General features: G+C 64.0%; 1 protein-coding gene across 1 annotated transcript in view; it reads left to right on the plus strand.

Annotated features, from left to right (window-relative positions):
- HUWE1 (HECT, UBA and WWE domain containing E3 ubiquitin protein ligase 1) overlaps positions 1–24,422 on the plus strand; it is a 119,610-nt gene that overhangs the window by 55,160 nt on the left and 40,028 nt on the right. The window contains exons 47-64 of the mRNA XM_072920178.1: positions 1,898–2,106; positions 3,564–3,775; positions 6,330–6,509; positions 7,858–8,024; positions 9,165–9,310; positions 9,397–9,472; positions 10,227–10,325; positions 11,769–11,902; positions 12,644–12,815; positions 15,133–15,361; positions 16,667–16,845; positions 17,587–17,676; positions 20,009–20,157; positions 20,246–20,294; positions 21,052–21,267; positions 21,381–21,597; positions 21,709–21,842; positions 22,836–23,047. Coding sequence (XP_072776279.1) covers positions 1,898–2,106; positions 3,564–3,775; positions 6,330–6,509; positions 7,858–8,024; positions 9,165–9,310; positions 9,397–9,472; positions 10,227–10,325; positions 11,769–11,902; positions 12,644–12,815; positions 15,133–15,361; positions 16,667–16,845; positions 17,587–17,676; positions 20,009–20,157; positions 20,246–20,294; positions 21,052–21,267; positions 21,381–21,597; positions 21,709–21,842; positions 22,836–23,047 — 2,870 coding nt within the window. The remainder of the gene's footprint in view (positions 1–1,897; positions 2,107–3,563; positions 3,776–6,329; positions 6,510–7,857; positions 8,025–9,164; positions 9,311–9,396; positions 9,473–10,226; positions 10,326–11,768; positions 11,903–12,643; positions 12,816–15,132; positions 15,362–16,666; positions 16,846–17,586; positions 17,677–20,008; positions 20,158–20,245; positions 20,295–21,051; positions 21,268–21,380; positions 21,598–21,708; positions 21,843–22,835; positions 23,048–24,422) is intronic.

Genomic DNA, 24,422 nt, shown 5'->3' on the forward strand with positions numbered 1-24,422 from the left:
CCCTGGCTGTCCCTGTGTCCCCTGAATGTCCTCTGACGCTGTCCCTGTGTCCCCTGGCTGTCCCCTGACACTGTCCCCGTGTCCCCTGACTGTCCCCTGACGCTGTCCCCGTGTCCCCTGGCTGTCCCCCTGTCCCCTGGCTGTCCCCTGACACTGTCCCTGTGTCCCCTGACTGTCCCCTGACCCTGTCCCTCTGTCCCCTGACTGTCCCCGTGTCCCCTGACTGTCCCCGTGTCCCCTGGCTGACCCCTGATGCTGTCCCTGTGTCCCCTGACGCTGTCCCCGTGTCCCCTGGCTGTCCCTGTGTCCCCTGACTGTCCCCTGACACTGTCCCTGTGTCCCCTGACTGTCCCCTGACGCTGTCCCTGTGTCCCCTGGCTGTCCCTGTGTCCCCTGACTGTCCCCTGACACTGTCCCCGTGTCCCCTGACTGTTCCCTGACACTGTCCCCCTGTCCCCTGACTGTCCCCTGACGCTGTCCCCGTGTCCCCTGGCCGTCCCCTGACGCTGTCCCCGCGTCCCCTGGCTGTCCCCTGACGCTGTCCCCGTGTCCCCTGACTGTCCCCTGACACTGTCCCCCTGTCCCCTGACACTGTCCCTCTGTCCCCTGACTGTCCCCTGACACTGTCCCTGTGTCCCCTGGCTGTCCCTGTGTCCCCTGGCTGTCCCCTGACACTGTCCTCGTGTCCCCTGACTGTCCCCTGACGCTGTCCCCGCGTCCCCTGGCTGTCCCCGTGTCCCCTGACTGTCCCCTGACACTCTCCCTGTGTCCCCTGACACTGTCCCCGTGTCCCCTGACGCTGTCCCCGTGTCCCCTGGCTGTCCCCTGACACTGTCCCTGTGTCCCCTGACTGTCCCCTGACGCTGTCCTCGTGTCCCCTGACTGTCCCCTGACACTGTCCTCGTGTCCCCTGGCTGTCCCCTGACACTGTCCCCGTGTCCCCTGACTCTGTCCCTGTGTCCCCTGACTGTCCCCCTGTCCCCTGACACTGTCCCCGTGTCCCCTGGCTGTCCCCTGACACTGTCCCCGTGTCCCCTGGCTGTCCCCTGGCTGTCCCCTGACGCTGTCCCTGTGTCCCCTGGCTGTCCCTGTGTCCCCTGACTGTCCCCTGACGCTGTCCCCGCGTCCCCTGACTGTCCCCTGACACTGTCCCCGTGTCCCCTGACTGTCCTCTGACACTGTCCCTGTGTCCCCTGGCTGTCCCCGTGTCCCCTGACGCTGTCCCCCTGTCCCCTGACACTGTCCCCGTGTCCCCTGACTGTCCTCTGACACTGTCCCCGTGTCCCCTGGGTGTCCCCTGACACTGTCCCCGTGTCCCCTGACTGTCCTCTGACACTGTCCCCTGCCTGTCCCCGTGTCCCCTGACTGTCCCCTGATGCTGTCCCTGTGTCCCCTGGCTGTCCCTTGACACTGTCCCCGTGTCCCCTGACTGTCCCCGTGTCCCTTGACTGTCCCCTGACACTGTCCCCGTGTCCCCTGACTGTCCCCTGACACTCTCCCCGTGTCCCCTGACTGTCCCCTGATGCTATCCCCGTGTCCCCTGACACTGTCCCCGTGTCCCCTGGCTGTCCCCTGACACTGTCCCCGCGTCCCCTGACTGTCCCCTGACGCTGTCCCTGTGTCCCCTGGCTGTCCCCTGACACTGTCCCCGTGTCCCCTGATGCTGTCCCCGTGTCCCCTGACTGTCCCCTGACGCTGTCCCTGTGTCCCCCTGGCTCTCCCCTGACGCTGTCCCCGTGTCCCCTGACACTGTCCCTGTGTCCCCTGGCCGTCCCCTGACACTGTCCCCGTGTCCCCTGGCTGTCCCCTGACACTGTCCCCGTGTCCCCTGACTGTCCCCTGACGCTGTCCCCGCGTCCCCTGGCTGTCCCCTGACGCTGTCCCCGCGTCCCCACAGCGTCCAGCCCCGAGGAGGGCCGCGAGGGCCGCAAGGAGAAGGAGGGGGAGCGCGGGGAGGAGCGGGGCCGGGCGCGGGGCTCCAAGCCCCTGATGCCCACCTCGACCATCCTGCGGCTGCTGGCAGAGCTGGTGCGCTCCTACGTGGGCATCGCCGCCCTGATCGCCAACTACAGCTACAGCGTGGGCCAGTCCGAGCTCATCAAGGAGGTGACACCGCGGGGACAGGGCCACCGTGGGGACAGGGACAGCCGGTGACACCGTGGGGACACAGCCACCATGGGGACAGGGGACAGGGACAGCCGGTGACACCGCGGGGACACAGCCACCATGGGGACAGGGGACAGGGACAGCCAGTGACACCGCGGGGACACAGCCACCATGGGGACAGGGGACAGGGACAGCCGGTGACACCGCGGGGACACAGCCACCGTGGGGACAGGGGACAGGGACAGCCGGTGACACCGCGGGGACACGGCCACCATGGGGACAGGGACAGCCAGTGACACCGCAGGGACAGCCAGTGACACCGCAGGGACACAGCCACCGTGGGGACAGGGGACAGGGACAGCCAGTGACATCGCAGGGACAGCCAGTGACACCGCGGGGACACGGCCACCGTGGGGACAGGGGACAGGGACAGCCAGTGACATCGCAGGGACAGCCAGTGACACCGCGGGGACACGGCCACCATGGGGACAGGGACAGCCGGTGACACCGCGGGGACAGCCAATGACACCGCGGGGACACGGCCACCGTGGGGACAGGGGACAGGGACAGCCGGTGACACCGCGGGGACAGGGGACAGGGACAGCCAGTGACACCGCGGGGACAGGGGACAGGGACAGCCAGTGACACCGCAGGGACACGGCCACCGTGGGGACAGGGACAGCCAGTGACACCGCAGGGACAGGGCCACTATGGGGACAGGGACAGCCAGTGACACCGCAGGGACACGGCCACCATGGGGACAGGGGACAGGGACAGCCCTGTGCGTCTGTCATGGTGCAGTGAGGGCCAGTCCGAGCTCATCAAGGAGGTGACACCGCGGGGACAGGGCCACTGTGGGGACAGGGACAGCCAGTGACACCGCGGGGACAGGGCCACCGTGGGGACAGGGGACAGGGACAGCCAGTGACACCGCGGGGACACAGCCACCATGGGGACAGGGGACAGGGACAGCCCTGTGCGTCTGTCAGGGTGCAGTGAGGGCCAGTCCGAGCTCATCAAGGAGGTGACACCGCGGGGACAGGGGACAGGGACAGCCGGTGACACCGCGGGGACACAGCCACCGTGGGGACAGGGGACAGGGACAGCTGTGTCCCTGTCAGGTGTCCATGGGGGGGTTCTGCCACCTCCCTGTGCTTTGAGGTCTGTTGTCACCTCGGGGAGGGGCGTCACTTGTCACCCCTTGAAGAAGGGCGCCTTGTCACCTTGATTGTTAGGGTCCCCTGTCACAGGTCCCCTGTCCCCCCAGACACCTCAGTCCTGTCCCCTGTCCCCCCAGACACCTCAGTCCCACCCCGCTGTGCTTGGGGGCCCCTGTCACCCCACTGATTGGGGTCCCCTGTCCCCCCCGAGCACCCCAGTCCTGTCCCCTGTGCTCGGGGGTCCCCTGTCCCCTTACCCTGAATGTCCCCGGGTGTGTGACCCCTGTGTCCCCGCAGGACTGCAGCGTGCTGGCCTTTGTCCTGGACCACCTGCTGCCCCACCAGCAGAACGCCGAGGACAAGGACACGCCGGCGCTGGCGCGGCTCTTCCTGGCCAGCCTGGCCGCGGCCGGCAGTGGCACCGATGCCCAGGTGGCCCTGGTCAACGAGGTCAAGGCCGCCCTCGGCCGCGCCCTGGCCATGGCCGAGAGCACCGAGAAGCACGCCAGGTGTGGGGACAGCTGGGGACAACGTGGGGACAATGTGGGGACAGTGTGGGGATAGCTGGGGACAGTGTGGGGACAACGTGGGGACAGCTGGGGACAGTGTGGGGGCAGTGTGGGGACAGAGTGGGGACAGTGTGGGGACAGCTGGGGACAGTGTGGGGACAGTGTGGGGACAGTGTGGGGACATCGTGGGGACAGTGTGTGGGTACCACGGGGACAATGTGGGGGTAGTGTGGGGACAGTGTGGGGACAGCGTGGGGACAGCTGGGGACAGTGTGGGGACAACGTGGGGGCAGTGTGGGGACAACGTGGGGACAACGTGGGGACAGTGTGGGGACAGCGTGGGGACAGCAGAGACAGCCTCAAGGTGACCGATGTCTCTCATCCTCTGTCCCCCACAACATGACCCGTGTCCCTTTGTCCCCCTGGAGTGAACAGTGTCAGTGTCCACCCGGAATGACCAGTGTCCACCTGGAGTGACCAGTGTCCCCCCGAGTGACCACTGTCCCCCAAGTGACCGCTGTCCCCCCGAGTGACTGTTGTCCCCCAAGTGACCGCTGTCTCCCCGAGTGACCAATATCCCCTGGAGTGACCGCTGTCCCCCTGAGTGACCGCTGTCCCCCTGAGTGACCGCTGTCCCCCCAAGTGACCACTGTCCCCCTGAGTGACCGCTGTCCCCTGGAGTGACCGCTGTCCCCCTGAGTGACCGCTGTCCCCTGAGTGACCGCTGTCCCCCTGGAGTGACCGCTGTCCCCCCAAATGACCAATGTCCTCCTGGAGTGACCGCTGTCCCCCCAAGTGACCGCTGTCCCCTGAGTAACCGCTGTCCCCCCAAGTGACCACTGTCCCCCCAAGTGACCGCTGTCCCCCAAGTGACCGCTGTCCCCCTGAAGTGACCGCTGTCCCCCCGAGTGACCGCTGTCCCCTGGAATGACCGCTGTCCCCCCAAGTGACTGCTGTCCCCCGGAGTGACCGCTGTCCCCCCAAGTGACCGCTGTCCCCCCGAGTGACCGCTGTCCCCCCAAGTGACCGCTGTCCCCCCAAATGACCAATATCCCCTGGAGTGACCGCTGTCCCCCCGAGTGACCGCTGCCCCCCTGAGTGACCGCTGTCCCCCCAATGACCACTGTCCCCCCGAGTGACCACTGTCCCCCCGAGTGACTGCTGTCCTCCTGAGTGACCAATAGCCCCCGGAGTGACCAGTGTCCCCCCGAGTGACCGCTGTCCCCCCAATGACCGCTGTCCCCCCAATGACCGCTGTCCCCCCGAGTGACCAATATCCCCTGGAGTGACCGCTGTCCCCCAAAGTGACCGCTGTCCCTCCAAATGACCAATATCCCCTGGAGTGACCGCTGTCCCCCTGAGTGACCAGTGTCCCCCCAAGTGACCACTGTCCCCCCGAGTGGCCGCTGTCCCCCCGAGTGACCGCTGTCCCCCCAAGTGACCGCTGTCCCCCCGAGTGACCACTGTCCCCCTGAGTGACCACTGTCCCCTGGAGTGACCGCTGTCCCCTGGAGTGACCGCTGTCCCCCGAGTGACCGCTGTCCCCCTGAGTGACCAATATCCCCTGGAGTGACTGCTGTCCCCCCGAGTGACCGCTGTCCCCCGAGTGACCAATATCCCCTGGAGTGACCGCTGTCCCCCGAGTGACCAATATCCCCTGGAGTGACCGCTGTCCCCCCAAGTGACCAGTGTCCCCCCAAGTGACCGCTGTCCCCTGGAGTGACCGCTGTCCCCTGAGTGACCACTGTCCCCCCAAGTAACCACTGTCCCCCCGAGTGACCGCTGTCCCCTGAGTGACCACTGTCCCCCCGAGTGACCGCTGTCCCCCCAAGTGACCAGTGTCCCCCCGAGTGACCGCTGTCCCCCCGAGTGACCAATATCCCCTGGAGTGACCACTGTCCCCCCGAGTGACCAATATCCCCCCAAGTGACCGCTATCCCCCTGAGTGACCGCTGTCCCCCCAAGTGACCAGTGTCCCCCCAAGTGACTGCTGTCCTCCCAAGTGACCGCTGTCCCCCGGAGTGACCGCTGTCCCCTCGAGTGACCGCTGTCCCCCCAATGACCGCTGTCCCCCCGAGTGACCAATATCCCCTGGAGTGACCGCTGTCCCCCTGAGTGACCAGTGTCCCCCCAAGTGACCAGTGTCCCCCCAAATGACCAATATCCCCTGGAGTGACCGCTGTCCCCCCAAGTGACCGCTGTCCCCTGGAGTGACCGCTGTCCCCCGAGTGACCGCTGTCCCCTGGAGTGACCACTGTCCCCCCAAGTGACTGCTGTCCCCCAGAGTGACCAATATCCCCTGGAGTGACCGCTGTCCCCCAAGTGACCGCTGTCCCCCTGAGTGACCAGTGTCCCCCCAAGTGACCGCTGTCCCCCCAAGTGACCGCTGTCCCCCTGAGTGACCAGTGTCCCCCCGAGTGACCGCTGTCCCCCGGAGTGACCAATATCCCCTGGAGTGACCCCTGTCCCCCCGAGTGACCGCTGTCCCCCCAATGACCGCTGTCCCCCCGAGTGACCGCTGTCCCCCCAAGTGACCTCTGCCCTGTCCCCGCAGGCTCCAGGCCGTCATGTGCATCATCAGCACCATCATGGAGTCGTGCCCGTCCACCTCGAGCTTCTACAGCAGCGCGGCCAAACCGCCCCACAACGGCATGAACAACATCATCCGCCTGTTCCTCAAGAAGGGGCTGGTCAACGACCTGGCCCGCGTGCCCCACAGCCTCGACCTGTCCAGGTGAGGGGCTGGGGGGTGCCCTGAGGGGTCTGGGGGGTGGTAAGGGGGTTTGGGGGGGGTCTTGAGGGGTTTTCAATGGTCTTTGGGGGAGCTTGGTTGGGGTCTTGAGGGGTTTTCAGTGGTCTTTGGAGGAGCTTGGTTGGGGTCTTGAGGGGTTTGCAGTGGTCTTTGTGGGAGCTTGGTTGGGGTCTTGAGGGGTTTTCAGTGGTCTTTGTGGGAGCTTGGTTGGGGTCTTGAGGGGTTTTTGGTGGTCTGTGGGGAGCTTGGTTGGGGTCTTGAGGGGTTTCCAGTGGTCTTTGGGGGAGCTTGGTTGGGGTCTTGAGGGGTTTGCAGTGGTCTGTGGGGAGCTTGGTTGGGGTCTTGAGGGGTTTTCAGTGGTCTGTGGGGAGCTTGGTTGGGGTCTTGAGGGGTTTTCAGGGATCTTTGGGGGAGCTTGGTTGGGGTCTTGAGGGGTTTTCAATGGTCTTTGGGGGAGCTTGGTTGGGGTCTTGAGGGGTTTTCAGTGGTCTTTGGGGGAGCTTGGTTGGGATCTTGAGGGGTTTTCAGTGGTCTTTGGGGGAGCTTGGTTGGGGTCTTGAGGGGTTTGCAGTGGTCTTTGAGGGAGCTTGGTTGGGGTCTTGAGGGGTTTTCAGTGGTTTTTGGGGGAGCTTGGTTGGGGTCTTGAGGGGTTTTCAGTGGTCTTTGGGGGAGCTTGGTTGGGGTCTTGAGGGGTTTTCAATGGTCTTTAGGGGAGCTTGGTTGGGGTCTTGAGGGGTTTTCAGGCATCTTGAGGGGGTTTGGGGGGGGTCTTGAGGGGTTTTCAGTGGTCTTTGGGGGAGCTTGGTTGGGGTCTTGAGGGGTTTTCAGTGGTCTGTGAGGAGCTTGGTTGGGGTCTTGAGGGGTTTGCAGTGGTCTTTGGGGGAGCTTGGTTGGGGTCTTGAGGGGTTTTCAGTGGTTTTTGTGGGAGCTTGGTTGGGGTCTTGAGGGGTTTTCAGTGGTCCTTGGGGGAGCTTGGTTGGGGTCTTGAGGGGTTTTCTTTCAGTGGTCTTTGGGGGAGCTTGGTTGGGGTCTTGAGGGGTTTGCAGTGGTATTTTGGGGAGCTTGTTTGGGGTCTTGAGGGGTTTTCGGTGGTCTTTGGGGGAGCTTGGTTGGGGTCTTGAGGGGTTTTAAGGCATCTTGAGGGGGTTTGGGGGAGCTTCTTTGGGGTGTCTTGAGGAGGACCGTGGTGGATTTGGGGTCCATGCTGGGTTTGAGGGTTCCTGCTGGGTTTTGGGGTCCCTGCTGGGTTCAGGGGGGGTCCCTGCCAGTTCAGGGGTCCCCTGTGGCGTGGGGGTCGGTGCCGGTTGGGGTGCCAGCGCTGCCCCCCCAGCCCCAACATGGCCAACACGGTGAACGCGGCGCTGAAGCCGCTGGAGACGCTGTCGCGCATCGTCAACCAGCCCAGCGGGCTCTTCGGGGCCAAGGGCTCCTCCAGCAAGAGCAAGGCCGAGGGCAACGGCGGCGCCCGCGAGGCGGGGGCTGCGCCCCCCGACGGAGGTACCCCCACTCTGGGACCCCTGGATCACCCCATGGCCCCTGGTGTAACCCCATGGCCCCCCGGTGTCACCCCATGGTACCCCAGTGTAACCCCATGGTACCCCAGTGCCACCCCATGGTACCCCAGTGCCACCCCGTGGTACCCCAGTGCCACCCCATGGCCCCCCAGTGTCACCCCATGGTACCCCAGTGTCACCCCATGGCCCCTGGTGTAACCCCATGGTACCCCAGTGCCACCCCATGGTACCCCAGTGCCACCCCATGTTCCCCCGGTGTCACCTCATGGCCCCCCAGTGTCACCCCATGTTCCCCCGGTGCCACCCCATGGCCCCCCAGTGTCACCCCATGGTACCCCGGTGTCACCCCATGTTCCCCCGGTGTCACCCCATGGCCTCCTGCTGTCACCCTATGGCCCCCCAGTGTCACCCCATGGCCCCCCAGTGTCACCCCATGGCCCCCCAGTGCCACCCCATGGCTCCCAGTGCCACCCCATGGTACCCCCAGTGTCACCCCATGGTACCCCAGTGCCACCCCATGGTCCCCCAGTGTCACCCCATGGTACCCTGGGTCACCCCATGGCCCCCTGGTGTCACCCACTGCCCCAGTGTCACCCCACACCCCCACCCCCAGTGTCTCCCCACGGCCCCCCAGTGTCACCCACTGCCCCAGGGTCACCCCCTGGCCCCCCAGTGCCACCCCATGGCCCCCCAGTGTCACCCACTGCCCCGGTGTCACCCCATGGTACCCCAGTGTCACCCACTGCCCCAGTGTCACCCCACGGCCCCCCGGTGTCACCCACTGCCCCGGTGTCACCCCACACCCCCACTCCAAGTGTCACCCACTGCCCCGGTGTCACCCTGTGGTCCCCCAGTGTCACCCACTGCCCCGGTGCCACCCCACAGCCACACCCCCAGTGTCACCCCATGGCCCCCCAGTGCCACCCCATGGCCCCCAGTGTCACCCACTGCCCCCCGGTGTCACCCACTGCCCCAGGGTCAGTCACAGCTGCCCCTGATGGACGTGCCACCCCTGGGACCCCGTGGGTCACCCCATGGCCACACCACCAGTGTTGCCCCACACCCCATGGCCCCCAGGGGACCCTCCTGTCCCCCCCACCCCCATGACCCCTGTGCCCCCCAGGGGACCCCGGGGACCCCGAGCCCCCCGAGGAGGACGCGGAGGCGGCGCAGGCCGAGGCGGCCGACGGGGACATGGACGGCGAGGCCGAGGGGGACACGGTGGTGCTGGCCGGGCAGCCCGAGGGGCTCAGCACCCAGGAGATGCAGGTCGGGACCCCTCCCCAATTCCCCAAATTCCCTGAGACCCCCAAGTGCCCCCCAGCACCCCCAAACCCCCTCCTGTGCCCCCCCAGGTGGAGAACGAGCTGGAGGATCTCATTGATGAGCTGCTGGAGCGGGACGGCGCCGACGGCAACAGCACCATCATCGGTGAGGGACAGAGTGACCACTGACCAGCGGAGTGACCACTGGGCAGCACAGTGACCACTGGGCAGCACGGTGACCACTGGGCAGCACAGTGACCACTGGGCAGCAGAGTGACCACTGGGCAGCAGAGTGACCACTGGGCAGAAGAGTGACCACTGGGCAGCACGGTGACCACTGGGCAGCAGAGTGACCACTGGGCAGCACGGTGACCACTGGGCAGCAGGGTGACCACTGGGCAGCAGAGTGACCACTGGGCAGCACAGTGACCACTGGCCATCAGGGTGACCCCTGGACTTTAGGGTGACCCCTGGCCATCAGGGTGACCCCTGGACTTCAGGGTGACCCCTGGCCATCAAGGTGACCCCTGGCCATCAAGGTGACCCCTGGACTTTAGGGTGACCCTCTGGACATCAGGGTAACTCCCTGGCCATCAGGGTGACCCCTGGACTTTAGGGTGACCCCCTGAACATCAAGGTGATCCCTGGCCATCAGGGTGACTTCCAGGACATCAGGGTGACTTCCAGGACATCAGGGTGACTCCCTGAACATCAAGGTGACCCCTGGCCATCAAGGTGACCCCTGGACTTTAGGGTGACCCTCTGGACATCAGGGTAACTCCCTGGCCATCAGGGTGACCCCTGGCCATCAGGGTGACTCCCTGGCCATCAAGGTGACCCCTGGCCATCAGGGTGACCTCTGGCCATCAGGGTGACCCCTGGCCATCAGGCTGACCCCTGGCCGTGTCCCCTGTCCCCAGTGAGCCGCTCGGCCGAGGACGAGTCTCAGGAGGACGTGCTGATGGACGAGGCTCCATCCAACCTCAGCCAGGCCTCCACGCTGCAGGCCAACCGCGAAGGTGGGCACGGGGTTTGGGGGTTTTTGGGGTTTTGGGGTTTTGGGGTTTTTGGGGTTTGGGGGTTTGGGGTTTTTGGGGTTTGGGGGTTTTGGGGTTTTTGGGGTTTTGGGGTTTGGGGGTTTGGGGGTTTGGGGGTTTTGGGTTTTTGGGGTTTGGGGGTTTTGGGGTTTTTGGGGTTTGGGGGTTTTGGGGGTTTTGGGGTTTGGGGGTTTTGGGTTTTTGGGGTTTGGGGGTTTTGGGGTTTTTGGGGTTTGGGGGTTTTGGGTTTTTGGGGTTTTTGGGGTTTGGGGGTTTGGGGTTTTTGGGGTTTGGGGGTTTGGGGTTTTTGGGGGTTTTGGGGTTTTGGGGGTTTTGGGTTTTTGGGGTTTGGGGGTTTGGGGGTTTGGGGGTTTGGGGTTTGGGGTTTTTGGGGTTTGGGGGTTTTGGGGTTTTTGGGGTTTGGGGTTTTTGGGGTTTGGGGTTTTTGGGGTTTGGGGGTTTTGGGGTTTTTGGGGTTTGGGGTTTTTGGGGTTTGGGGTTTTTGGGGTTTGGGGGTTTTGGGGTTTGGGGTTTGGGGCTTTTGGGGTTTGGGGTTTTTGGGGTTTGGGGGTTTGGGGGTTTTGGGGTTTTTGGGGTTTTGGGGGTTTGGGGGTTTGGGGGTTTGGGGGTTTGGGGTTTTTGGGGTTTGGGGGTTTTTGGGGTTTGGGGGTTTGGGGGTTTGGGGTTTTTGGGGTTTTTGGGGTTTGGGGGTTTTGGGTTTTTGGGGTTTGGGGTTTGGGGGTTTGGGGGTTTTTGGGGTTTTGGGGTTTGGGGGTTTGGGGTTTTGGGGTTTGGGGTTTTTGGGGTTTGGGGTTTTTGGGGTTTTTGGGGTTTTGGGGTTTGGGGTTTTTGGGGTTTGGGGGTTTGGGGGTTTGGGGTTTTTGGGGTTTGGGGGTTTGGGGTTTTTGGGGTTTGGGGGTTTTTGGGGTTTGGGGGTTTGGGGGTTTGGGGTTTTTGGGGTTTTTGGGGTTTGGGGGTTTTGGGTTTTGGGGGTTTTGGGTTTTTGGGGTTTGGGGTTTTTGGGGTTTTGGGGTTTGGGGGTTTGGGGTTTTTGGGGTTTGGGGTTTTTGGGGTTTGGGGGTTTGGGGTTTTTGGGGTTTTGGGGTTTGGGGGTTTGGGGTTTTTGGGGTTTGGGGTTTTTGGGGTTTTTGGGGTTTGGGGTTTTTGGGGTTTGGGGTTTTGGGGTTTTTGGGGTTTTTGGGGTTTGGGGGTTTGGGGGTTTTGGGGTTTTGGGTTTTTGGGGTTTTTGGGGTTTGGGGTTTTTGGGGTTTGGGAGGGACTGGAAGGACCTCAGGGCTCTGGGAGGGCGGCCTGGGTGTGTTGGGCTCCCTGTGAGATCGGGGGGGAAATTTGGATTTGGGGATTTTGGGGTGTTCCTGGTGGGGGTCTCGGGGTTTTACAGACCCCCCCAACCCCTCCCCACAGATTCCATGAACATCCTGGACCCCGAGGATGAGGAGGAGCACACGCAGGAGGAGGACAGCAGCGGCAGCAACGAGGATGAGGATGACAGCCAGGACGAGGAGGAAGAGGAGGAGGAGGAGGATGAGGATGATCAGGTGGGGTTAAAGCACTGAGGGACCTCCCAAAACTCGGGGGTGCCCCCAAAACATCGGGGTCACCCTCAAGGGTTGGGGTCCCCCCTAAATAACAGGGTCTTCTCTGTAGCTGTGCCCCTGTTTTGGGTCAAAGTGCCCCCAGGTTTTGGTCTGGGGGGTCCTTTGGGCCATTTGGGGTCAGGGTCCTCCAATCCTGGGGGTCAGGAGTTCTGTTTTGGGGTTGGGGTGCCCTGTTTTGGGTCCAAGTGCCCCCAGTTGTGGGTCAAGAGTTGCTGTTTTTGGTCAGGGGGTGATATTTTGGGTCAGGGTGCCCTGTTTTGGGTCAGGACGTGTCTTTTGGGGTCATTTCGGGTCAGGGAACCCCCACTTTGGGGGTCAGGGGGTGTCATTTGGGGTTTGGTGCCCTGTTTTGGGTCAAGATGCCCTCAGTTTGGGGTCAGGGGGTGCTATTTTGGGTCAGAGTACCCCCAATTTTGGGTCAGGACGTGTCTTTTGGGGTCATTTAGGGTCAGGGAACCACTTTGGGGGTCAGGGGGTGTCATTTGGGGTTTGGTGCCCTGTTTTGGGTCAAGATTCCCTCAGTTTGGGGTCAGGGGGTGCTATTTTGGGTCAGAATACCCCCAATTTTGGGTCAGGATTGCTGTTTTGGGGCAAAACACCCTAGTTTTGGATCAGGGTGGGCTATTTTGGGCCAAAACTCCCCAATTTGGGGCCTGCTGACCCCCTGGCGGGCCCTGCCAGGACGATGAGGAGGGTGAGGAAGGTGAGGAGGAGGAGGATGACGATGATGGCTCAGAGATGGAGCTGGACGAGGATTACCCCGACATGAACGCTTCGCCCCTCGTGCGCTTCGAGCGCTTCGACCGCGACGACGACCTCATCATCGAGTTCGACAACATGTTCTCCAGCCCCAGTATGGCACTGGGGGGCACTGGGAGGGACTGGGAGGGGACTGGGGGGCACTAGGGAGCACTGGGAGAAACTGGGAGGGAACTGGGAGGCACTGGGATAGACTGGGAGGGGACTGGGAGGCACTGGGATAGACTGGGAGTGGACTGGGGGTTACTGGGGAGCACTGGGAGAGACTGGGAGGGAACTGGGAGGCACTGGGATAGACTGGGAGTGGACTTGGGAGCACTGGGAGGGACTGGGAGAGACTGGGAGGGCACTGGGAGGGACTGGGAGAGACTGGGAGGGGACTGGGGAGCACTGGGAGGGACTGGGATAGACTGGGAGGGGACTGGGGAGCACTGGGAGAGACCGGGAGGGGACTGGGAGGGAACTGGGAGGGACTGGGATAGACTGGGAGGGGACTGGGGGGCACTGGGGAGCACTGGGAGGTACTGGGAGAGACTGGGAGGGAACTGGGAGGCACTGGGAGAGACTGGGAGGGGACTGGGGGGCACTGGGGAGCACTGGGAGGGACTGGGAGGGCACTGGGAGGGACTGGGATAGACTGGGAGGGGACTGGGGGGCACTGGGGAGCACTGGGAGGGACTGGGGGGCACTGGGAGGGACTGGGATAGACTGGGAGGGGACTGGGGGGCACTGGGGAGCACTGGGAGGGACTGGGAGGGCATTGGGAGGGACTGGGGAGCACTGGGAGGGACTGGGAGAGACTGGGAGGGACTGGGAGAGACCGTGAGGGGATTGGGGGGGCACTGGGAGGGGACTGGGAGGGAACTGGGAGGGAAACAATGGGGTGTCTCCATCCTGTTTGTCACCTTGGGGGGTCAGGAAAGGGTCACACTCTCCCCCCAGCCCCCCCAGTTGTGTCTTCCTGTGGTTTTTGGGGTGTTTTCACCCCCTGACCCTCAATTCCTCCGTGTCTTTTTTGAGGTGTTTGCCCAATTCCTTCTTGTGGTTTTTGGGGTGTTTTCCCAATTCCTCCCTGTGGTTTTTGGGGTGTCTGACCCCCCTATTTCCCCCCTCCCTGTGTTTTTGAGGTATCTGACTCCCCATTTCCCCCCTCCCTGTGGTTTTTGGGGTGTCTGACCCTCCTTGACTCCTAATTTGTCCCCGTGGTTTTTGAGGTGTTTCCCAATTCCTCCTCCATGGTTTTTGGGGTATCTGACCCCCCATTTTCCCCCTCCCTGTTGTTTTTGAGGTATCTGACTCCCCATTTTCCCCCTCCCTGTGTTTTTTGGGGTATCTGACTCCCCATTTCCTCCCTCCCTGTGTTTTTTGGGGTATCTGACTCCCCATTTCCCCCCTCCCTGTGTTTTTTGGGGTGTTTGACCCCCCATTTCCCCCCTCCCTGTGTTTTTTGGGGTATCTGACTCCCCATTTCCCCCCTCCCTGTGTTTTTGGGGTATCTGACCCCCCTATTTTCCCCCTCCCTGTGTTTTTTGGGGTATCTGACCCCCCCATTTCCCCCTCCCTGTTGTTTTTGGGGTATCTGACTCCCTATTTTCCCCCTCCCTGTGTTTTTTGGGGTGTCTGACTCCCCATTTCCCCCCTCCCTGTGTTTTTTGGGGTATCTGACTCCCCATTTTCCCCCTCCCTGTGTTTTTGGGGTATCTGACCCCCCTATTTTCCTCCCCCTGTGTTTTTTGGGGTATCTGACCCCCCTATTTTCCTCCTCCCTGTGTTTTTTGGGGTATCTGACTCCCCGTTTCCCCCCTCCCTGTGTTTTTTGGGGTGTCTGACCCCCCATTTTCCCCCTCCCTGTGTTTTTTGGGGTGTTTCCCATTCCTCCTCCATGGTTTTTGGGGTATCTGACTCCCCGTTTTCCCCCTCCCTGTGTTTTTTGAGGTATCTGACCCCCTATTTTCCCCCTCCTCCTTGTTTTTTTGGGGTATCTGACCCCCATATTTTCCTCCTCCCTGTTGTTTTTGGGATGTCTGACTCCCCATTTTCCCCCTCCCTGTGTTTTTTGGGATGTCTGACCCCCCATTTTCCCCCTCCCTGTGTTTTTTGAGGTATCTGACTCCCCATTTTCCCCCTCCCTGTGTTTTTTGGGGTGTCTGACCCCCCCATTTTCCTCCTCCCTGTGTTTTTTGGGGTTTCTGACCCCCCTATTTTCCCCCTCCCTGTGTTTTTTGGGGTGTTTCCCATTCCTCCTCCATGGTTTTTGGGGTGTCTGACTCCCCATTTCCCCCCTCCCTGTGTTTTTGGGGTGTCTGACCCCCTATTTTCCTCCTCCCTGTTGTTTTTGAGGTATCTGACTCCCCATTTCCCCCCTCCCTGTGTTTTTTGGGGTGTCTGACCCCCCATTTTCCCCTTTCCAGCTGACATCCCGCCGTCCCCGGGGAACATCCCGGCCAGCCACCCTCTGCTGGTGCGGCACGCGGAGCACGGGGGGCTGGGGCTGGGGGGCGGCCCGGGGGGCGCCCGCCTGGCCCAGGGGCTGGGCCGGAGCCAGCGAACGCTGCGGCAGCTCACGGCCAACGCCGGCCACACCATCCACGTCCACTACCCGGGGGCACGGCAGCCAAACCCCCCCCTGATCCTGCAGCGGTGAGTGACCACTGCTGGCAGTGGCCAGAGACCCCTTGGGGTCACCCAAACCCCCCTGGGAACACCCCAAACCCCCCTGGGGTCACCCAAACCCCCCTGGGAACACCCCCAAACCACCCCCTGATCCTGCAGCAATGAGTGACCACTGCTGGCAGTGGTCAGAGACCCCCTGGGGACATCCAGACCCCCTTGGGGTCACTCAAACCCCCTTGGGAACACCCCCAAACCTCCCCTGATCCTGCAGCGGTGAGTGACCACTGCTGGCAGTGGCCAGAGACCCCTTGGGGTCACCCAAACCCCATTGGGAACACCCAAACCCCATTGGGAACACCCCCAAACCTCCCTGGGAACACCCCCAAACCCCCTCGAGCCCCCAAACCGGGGGTGTCACACCTCCTCGAGCCCCCAAACCGGGGGTCTCACAGGCCCAGCCACGAGTCCCACACCCCCTAGAACCCCCAAACTGGGGGTCTCACACCCCCTAGAACCCCCAAACCGGGGGTCTCACAGCCCCAACCAGGGGTCTCACACCCCCTCGAGCCCCCAAACTGGGGGTCCCACACCTCCTCGAGCCCCCAAACCGGGGGTCTCACAGCCCCAGCCAGGGGTCCCACACCCCCTCGAGCCCCCAAACCGGGGGTCTCACAGCCCCAAACCGGGGGTCTCACAGCCCCCAAACCGGGGGTCTCACAACCCCTCGAGCCCCCAAACCGGGGGTCCCACAGCCCCAAACCGGGGGTCCCACATCCCCTGGGTGCCCCCTGACCCCTGTGCCCCCCGGCAGGCTCCTGGGCCCCTCGGCGGCCGCGGACATCCTGCAGCTGAGCAGCAGCCAGGCTGTGCCCCCAAACCGGGGGTCCTACACCCCTTAGAACCCCCAAACCGGGGGTCTCACAGCCCCAAACCGGGGGTCCCACACCCCCTGCGTGCCCCCTGACCCCCTGTGCCCCCCGGCAGGCTCCTGGGCCCCTCGGCGGCCGCGGACATCCTGCAGCTGAGCAGCAGCCAGGCCGTGCCCCCAAACCGGGGGTCTCACAGCCCCAAACCGGGGGTCCCACACCCCCAAACCGGGGGTCCCACACCCCCTGCGTGCCCCCTGACCCCCTGTGCCCCCCGGCAGGCTCCTGGGCCCCTCGGCGGCCGCGGACATCCTGCAGCTGAGCAGCAGCCAGGCCGTGCCCCCAAACCGGGGGTCTCACAGCCCCTGGAGCCCCCAAACCGGGGGTCCCACACCCCCTCGAACCCCCAAACCGGGGGTCTCACACCCCCTGGTGCCCCCTGCTGACCCCCTGTGCCCCCCGGCAGGCTCCTGGGCCCCTCGGCGGCCGCGGACATCCTGCAGCTGAGCAGCAGCCTCCCGCTGCAGAGCCGGGGCCGGGCGCGGCTGCTGGTGGGCAACGAGGACGTTCACATCATCGCCCGCTCCGACGACGAGCTGCTGGACGACTTCTTCCACGAGCAGGGCAGCGCGGGCAGCCAGGCAGGCGAGTGGGCACACCTGGGGCACCTGGGCACACCTGGGCACACCTGGGGGCACCTGGGGCAGCGCGGGCAGCCAGGCAGGCGAGTGGGCACAGCCGGGGCACCTGGGGGCACCTGGGCACACCTGGGCACACCTGGGGGTACCTGGGGACATGGGGACATGGGGGGGCACCTGGGGACATGGTGCACCTGGGGCAGCGCGGGCAGCCAGGCAGGCGAGTGGGCACACCTGGGCACACCTGGGGGCACCTGGGGGCACCTGGGCACACCCGGGGCACCTGGGGGTACCTGGGGGGGCAGCCAGGCAGGCGAGTGGGCACAGCCAGGGGTACCTGGGCACACCTGGGGGCACCTGGGGGCACCTGGGGGTACCTGGGGGTACCTGGGGGTACCTGGGGACACCTGGGGGCACCTGGGGACACCTGGGGACATGGGGGGCACCTGGGGACACCTGGGGGTACCTGGGGGGGCACCTGGGGCAGTGTGGGCAGCCAGGCAGGCGAGTGGGCACACCCGGGGGTACCTGGGGGCACCTGGGCACACCTGGGGGTACCTGAGGGTACCTGGGGGCACCTGGGGACATGGGGGGACACCTGAGGGCACCTGGGGACACCTGGGGACATGGGGGGGCACACCTGGGGACATGGGGGGGCACCTGGGGGTACCTGGGGGTACCTGGGGGCACCTGGGGACATGGGGGGACACCTCTGCAGCCTCCAAAGCTCCCATCCCCCTCCCCCCAGGGACCCTGTCCAGCATCCCCACGGCCCTGACGCGCTGGACCGAGGAGTGCAAGGTCCTGGACGCCGAGAGCATGCACGACTGCGTGTCCGGTGAGACCCCCGGGACCCCCTGGAGCCCCCAGACCCCTGAGCCTCACCCTTTCCCCCCCAGTGGTCACTGTGCCCATCCCGGGGGTCCCACATGCCCCAAACCCCCAGATTTGCCCTCCCAGTGGTCAAGGTGCCCATCCTGGGGGTCCCACATGCCCCAAACTCCCAGATTTGCCATCCCGGGGGTCTCACACACCCCAAACCCCCCGATTTGTCCCCCCAGTGGTCAAGGTGCCCATCCCGGGGGTCTCACATGCCCCAAACCCCCCGATTTTCCCTCCCAGTGGTCAAGGTGCCCATCCTGGGGGTCCCACACACCCCAAACCCCCCGATTTCCCCCCCCAGTGGTCAAGGTGCCCATCCTGGGGGTCTCACACACCCCAAACCCCCCGATTTCCCCCCCCCAGTGGTCAAGGTGCCCATCCTGGGGGTCTCACACACCCCAAACCCCCCGATTTTCCCCCCCAGTGGTCAAGGTGCCCATCCTGGGGGTCTCACACACCCCAAACCCCCCGATTTACCCCCCCCAGTGGTCAAGGTGCCCATCCTGGAGCTCCCACATGCCCCAAACTCCCAGATTTGCCCATCCCGGGGGTCTCACACACCCCAAACCCCCCGATTTACCCCCCAGTGGTCAAGGTGTCAATCCTGGGGGGACCCAAGCTCCCCCAGTTTCCCCCCCCCAGTGGTCAAGGTGCCCATCCTGGGGGTCCCACATGCCCCAAACCCCCCGATTTTCCCCCCCCAGTGGTCAAGGTGCCCATCCTGGGGGTCTCACACACCCCAAACCCCCCGATTTTCCCCCCCCAGTGGTCAAGGTGCCCATCCTGGGGGTCCCACATGCCCCAAACCCCCCAGATTTGCCCTCCCAGTGGTCAAGGTGCCCATCCTGGGGGTCTCACACACCCCAAACCCCCCGATTTGCCCCCCCCAGTTGTCAAGGTGCCCATCCTGGGGGGTCCCAAACTCCCCCAGTTTCACCCCCAGTGGTCAAGGTGCCCATCCTGGGGGTCCCACAAGCCCCAAACCCCCCGATTTGCCCCCCAGTGGTCAAGGTGCCCATCCTGGGGGTCTCACACACCCCAAACCCCCCGATTTTCCCCCCCAGTGGTCAAGGTGCCCATCCTGGGGGTCTCACATGCCCCAAACTCCCCGATTTTCCCCTCCAGTGGTCAAGGTGCCCATCCCGGGGGTCTCACACACCCCAAACCCCCCGATTTCCCCCCCCCCCAGTGGTCAAGGTGCCCATCCTGGAGCTCCCACATGCCCCAAACTCCCAGATTTGCCATCCTGGGGGTCTCACACACCCCAAACCCCCCGATTTTCCCCCTCCCAGTGGTCAAGGTGCCCATCCTGGGGGTCTCACACACCCCAAACCCCCCGATTTTCCCCCCCCAGTGGTCAAGGTGCCCATCCTGGGGGTCCCACATGCCCCAAACCCCCCGATTTGCCCCCCCAGTGGTCAAGGTGCCCATCCCGGGGGTCTCACACACCCCAAACCCCCCGATTTGCCCTCCCAGTGGTCAAGGTGCCCATCCCGGGGGTCTCACACACCCCAAACCCCCCGATTTGCCCCCCCAGTGGTCAAGGTGCCCATCCTGGGGGTCTCACACACCCCAAACCCCCCGATTTTCCCCCCCCAGTGGTCAAGGTGCCCATCCCGGGGGTCCCACACACCCCAAACCCCCCGATTTCCCCCCAGTGGTCAAGGTGCCCATCCTGGGGGTCCCAAGCTCCCCCAGTTTCCCTCCCAGTGGTCAAGGTGCCCATCCCGGGGGTCTCACACACCCCAAACCCCCCGATTTGCCCCCCCAGTGGTCAAGGTGCCCATCCTGGAGCTCCCACATGCCCCAAACCCCCCGATTTGTCCCCCCCCAGTGGTCACTGTGCCCATCCTGGGGGTCCCAAGCTCCCCCAGTTTCCCCACCAGTGGTCAAGGTGCCCATCCCGGGGGTCCCACACACCCCAAACCCCCCAATTTTCCCCCCCCAGTGGTCAAGGTGCCCATCCTGGGGGTCTCACACACCCCAAACCCCCCGATTTGTCCCCCCCAGTGGTCAAGGTGCCCATCCTGGGGGTCCCAAGCTCCCCCAGTTTCCCTCCCAGTGGTCAAGGTGCCCATCCTGGGGGTCTCACACACCCCAAGCTCCCAGATTTGCCCATCCCGGGGGTCTCACACACCCCAAACCCCCCGATTTTCCCCTCCCAGTGGTCAAGGTGCCCATCCTGGGGGTCTCACACACCCCAAACCCCCCGATTTTCCCCCCCCAGTGGTCAAGGTGCCCATCCTGGGGGTCCCACATGCCCCAAACCCCCGATTTTGCCCCCCCAGTGGTCAAGGTGCCCATCCTGGCCCGGCTGGAGGCGCTGCGGGACGAGGAGCTGGACGAGCGCCGCGAGAAGCGCCGGCGTCAGGCGGCCGAGGACGAGGCCAAAGGCGCCGAGCGCGGCCCCGAAGACAAAGACGGGGCTGAGACCCAGGTGAGAGACCCCCAAAAAAACCCCCCAAAACCTCCCCAGGACGTGGGGAAGGGTCTCTCCTTCATCCCCACCTTCCCATCTCCCGCAGGACGCGGCGTCCAAAGCCGGCCCCGCTTCGGCCGACGTCACCCCCCCAGGTAAATCCCCCCAGCTCACCTGGAGCCCTCCAAACCTTTCAGCGGCCGGACCCCCCCAAAAAAAACCCCCCGAATCCCCCCCTGGAGCTGGCGCCGCGCGGGCTGAGGTAGTAGATTGTATAGTTGGAGGGTCACACCCCCGTCTCGGAGATAACTATACATTCTACTGTCTTCCTCGCGCGGCGCGCGCCGCCGGAGCCGGGGGGTCCCGGGGGGCTGCAGCGGCGGGGAGGGGGCTTAGAGATCCCCCCACCCCACCAGCACATCCAGGATAGGGGCGGAGTGGGGTTCAAATGGGGAAATCGGGTGGTTTTTGGGGGTTTAAAGTGTTTTTGTCGGGTTTTTGGGGAGGGTTTTAGGGGGTTTGGAGGGGGTTGGTGGAATTTGGGGGGTGGTTTAGGTCTAGGGGTGGGATGTGCCCTGCCCTAAATTGTTTCCTCCCTCCCCCTTCCTCAAAATTGTCTCTATCCCTAAATTTTTTCTCCCTCTAAATTGTCTCCTCAAAATTCTCTGCTGTCCCTAAATTGTTTCCTCCCAGCCCAAATTGTCTCCTCACCCCCTAAAATTGTCTCCTCACCCCAAACCCCCTCCTATCCCCACTGGGATCCCCTCTCGTTTTAGGGCACAGCTGAATGTCTGGGATTCCCCAAAATGGGGAAGAAAGGGAGGTTTTGGGGTGCGGGGTGGGGGGGGCTCCCAAATTTCTGGGTCCCCCCCCGATGTTGATCACTGCATGTGTCCCACCCCCCCACCCCAGAACACAGCGGGACCCCGGGAGAGACCCCCCCTCCCGGTCCCCACCGGACACTGGTGATGCTGGAACCGACGCCGACTCCCCCAGACCCCCCCCCGGGAGCCCCCCAAATCCCCGCTCGCCCCCCTCAGCCCCCCGAACACGAAGAGGGGGGTCCCGGACGACCCCCCCAAGACGCCGAAGCCACTCAGATGGAGCTGTCACCCGCCCCCACCATCAGTAAGTGCTCGGTTTTTTGGGGGATCCCCTGGATTTTTGGGGGTTTTCGCCTTTTTGCATTGGGGGGAAGTCTGCCAAGATTTGGGGGGCTCCAGTGTCCTGTCCCCCCCCAGCGTCGCTGTCCCCAGAGCGGGCGGAGGACTCGGATGCGCTGACGGCCGTGAGCAGCCAGCTGGAGGGGTCCCCCATGGACACCTCCAGTTTGGCCTCCTGCACCTTGGAAGAATCGGGGGGGGCTCCCCCTGCTCCCACAGCCCCCCAAAGCCCCCCTGGAACCCCCCAAGGACCCCCTCCCGCCCCCCCCGACACCGCTCAGCCTCCGGACGATAGGTGAGAGCCTCCCCTCCCCCTTCAGCTCCGTCAGTAGGAAATGGGGGGTTGTGATTTTGGGGTGGGGCATCGTGGTTTTGGGGTGTCCCCCCTCACTGATGTCACCCCCAGCTCCCCGCCGGCCTCATCCTCGGAGAGTTCGTCCACCCGGGACTCGGCCGGGGCCATTTCCGGGGCCGACTCGAGGGGGATCCTGGAGGAGCCGCTGCCGTCCACCAGCAGCGAGGAGGAGGATCCGCTGGCCGGTCAGTGACACCCCTGTGTCCCCTGTCACTGGTCAGTGACACCCCTGTCACCGGTCAGTGACACCCCTGTGTCCCCTCTGGCCAGTCAGTGACACCCCTGTGTCACTTCTCACCGGTCAGTGACACCCCTGTCACCGGTCAGTGACACCCCTGTGTCCCCTCTGGCCAGTCAGTGACACCCCTGTGTCCCCTGTCACCGGTCAGTGACACCCCTGTGTCCCCTCTCACCGGTCAGTGACATCCCTGTGTCCCCTGTCACCGGTCAGTGGCACCCCTGTGTCCCCTCTGGCCAGTCAGTGACACCCCTGTGACCCCTCTGGCCAGTCAGTGACACCCCTGTGTCCCCTCTGGCCAGTCAGTGACACCCCTGTCACTGGTCAGTGACACCCCTGTGTCCCCATCTGACCTGATGGTTTCGGGGTGTCCCTGAGGGATTTCGGGGTGTCCCCAAAGGCTTTTAGGGACATCCCTGGGGGTCCCAGGGATTTTCAGGACATCCCTGATGGTTCCAGTCCATTCCCGGGGTGTCCCCAGAGGTTTTTAGGGACATCCCTGGTGGTTCGAGTCCATTCCCCGCGGTGTCCCCAGAGGTTCTTAGGGACATCCCTGGTGGCTCCAGTCCATTCCCGGGGTGTCCCCAGAGTTTTTAGGGACATCCCTGGTGGTTCCAGTCCATTCCCTGAGTTGTCCCCAGAGGTTTTTAGGGACATCCCTGGTGGTTCCAGTCCATTCCCTGGGGTGTCCCCAGAGGTTTTTAGGGACATCCCTGGGGGTCCCAGGGATTTTCAGGACATCCCTGGTGGTTCCAGTCCATTCCATGGGGTGTCCCCAGAGGTTTTTAGGGACATCCCTGGTGGTTCCAGTCCGTTCCCCGGGGTGTCCCCAGAGTTTTTAGGGACATCCCTGGGGTGTCCCCAGAGGTTCTTAGGGACATCCCTGGTGGTTCCAGTCCATTTCCCGGGGTGTCCCCAACGTGTCCCCTCCGTGTCACAGGGATCAGCCTCCCCGAGGGCGTGGACCCGTCGTTCCTGGCGGCGCTGCCGGACGATATCCGCCGGGAGGTGCTGCAGAACCAGCTGGGGATCCGCCCGCCCGCGCGGGCCCCGCCCGCCGCCAGCCCCGCCCCGCCCGTGGTGGCCAACCCCGGCCTCACCGAGGTCAGCCCCGAGTTCCTGGCGGCGCTGCCCCCGGCCATCCAGGAGGAGGTGGGTGTGGTCTTGGGGTGTGGCCTCTTTGGGTGTGTCCACATGGGGGTGTGGCTTTTTTTGGGTGGATCTATAGGGTGTGGCCTCTTTTGGACATGTCCCCTTAGGGGTGTGGCTTATTGGGGTGTGGCTTCTTAGGGGCGTGTCTCCTTAGGGGTGTGGCTTATTGGGGTGTGTCCCTTTAGGGGTGTGTCCCTTTAGGGGTGTGGCCTCTTGGGGTGTGGTCCCTCAGGGTGTGGCCTCTTTGGGATGTGTCTCCATAGGGGTGTGGCCTCTTGGGGCGTGGTTACTGAGGGTGTGGCCTCTTTTGGACACGTCCATATAGGGCTGTGGCCTCTTTGGGGTGTGGTCTCTCAGGGTGTGGCCTCTTTGGGGTGTGTCCCCATAGGGGTGTGGCCTCTTGGGGTGTGGTTACTGAGGGTGTGGCCTCTTTGGGGTGTGTCCCTGTAGGGGTGTGGCCTCTTGGGGTGTGGTCTCTCAGGGTGTGGCCCCTTGGGGTGTGGTCCCTCAGGGCATGGCCACTTTGGGATGTGTCCCCATAGGGCTGTGGCCACTTTGGGATGTGTCCCCATAGGGCTGTGGCCACTTTGGGGTGTGGTCCCTCAGGGCATGGCCACTTTGGGGTGTGGTCTCTCAGGGTGTGGCCTCTTTGGGGCGTGGTCCCTCAGGGCATGGTCTCTTTGGGGTGTGTCCCCATAGGGCTGTGGCCTCTTGGGGTGTGGTCCCTGAGGGTGTGGCCTCTTTTGGACACGTCCATATAGGGCATGGCCACTTTGGGGTGTGGTCCCTCAGGGTGTGGCCTCTTTATGTGTGTCCCCATAGGGGTGTGGCCTCTTGGGGCGTGGTCCCTGAGGGTGTGGCCTCTTTGGGTGTGTCCACATGGGGGTGTGGCTTTTTTTGGGTGGATCTATGGGGTGTGGCCTCTTTGGGACATGTCCCTTTAGGGGTGTGGCTTATTGGGGTGTGGCTTCTTAGGGGCGTGTCCCCTTATGGGTGTGGCTTATTGGGGTGTGGCTTTGTAGGGGTGTGTCCCCTTAGGGGTGTGGTCTCTTTTGGACATGTCCATATAGGGCTGTGGCCACTTTGGGGTGTGGTCTCTCAGGGTGTGGCCTCTTTGGGATGTGTCCCCATAGGGGTGTGGCCTCTTGGGGTGTGGTCCCTGAGGGTGTGGCCGCTTTGGGGTGTGTCCCCATAAGGGTGTGGCCTCTTCTGGACACGTCCATATAGGGCTGTGGCCTCTTTGGGGTGTGGTCCCTGAGGGTGTGGCCACTTTGGGGTGTGGTCCTCAGGGCGTGGCCTCTTTGGGGTGTGGTCCCTGAGGGTGTTGTCTCTTTGGGGCGTGGTCTCTCAGGGCATGGCCACTTTGGGGCGTGTC

Source organism: Taeniopygia guttata, chromosome 31 (assembly GCF_048771995.1).
Source record: "Taeniopygia guttata chromosome 31, bTaeGut7.mat, whole genome shotgun sequence".
Taxonomy (NCBI): Eukaryota; Metazoa; Chordata; class Aves; order Passeriformes; family Estrildidae; genus Taeniopygia; species Taeniopygia guttata.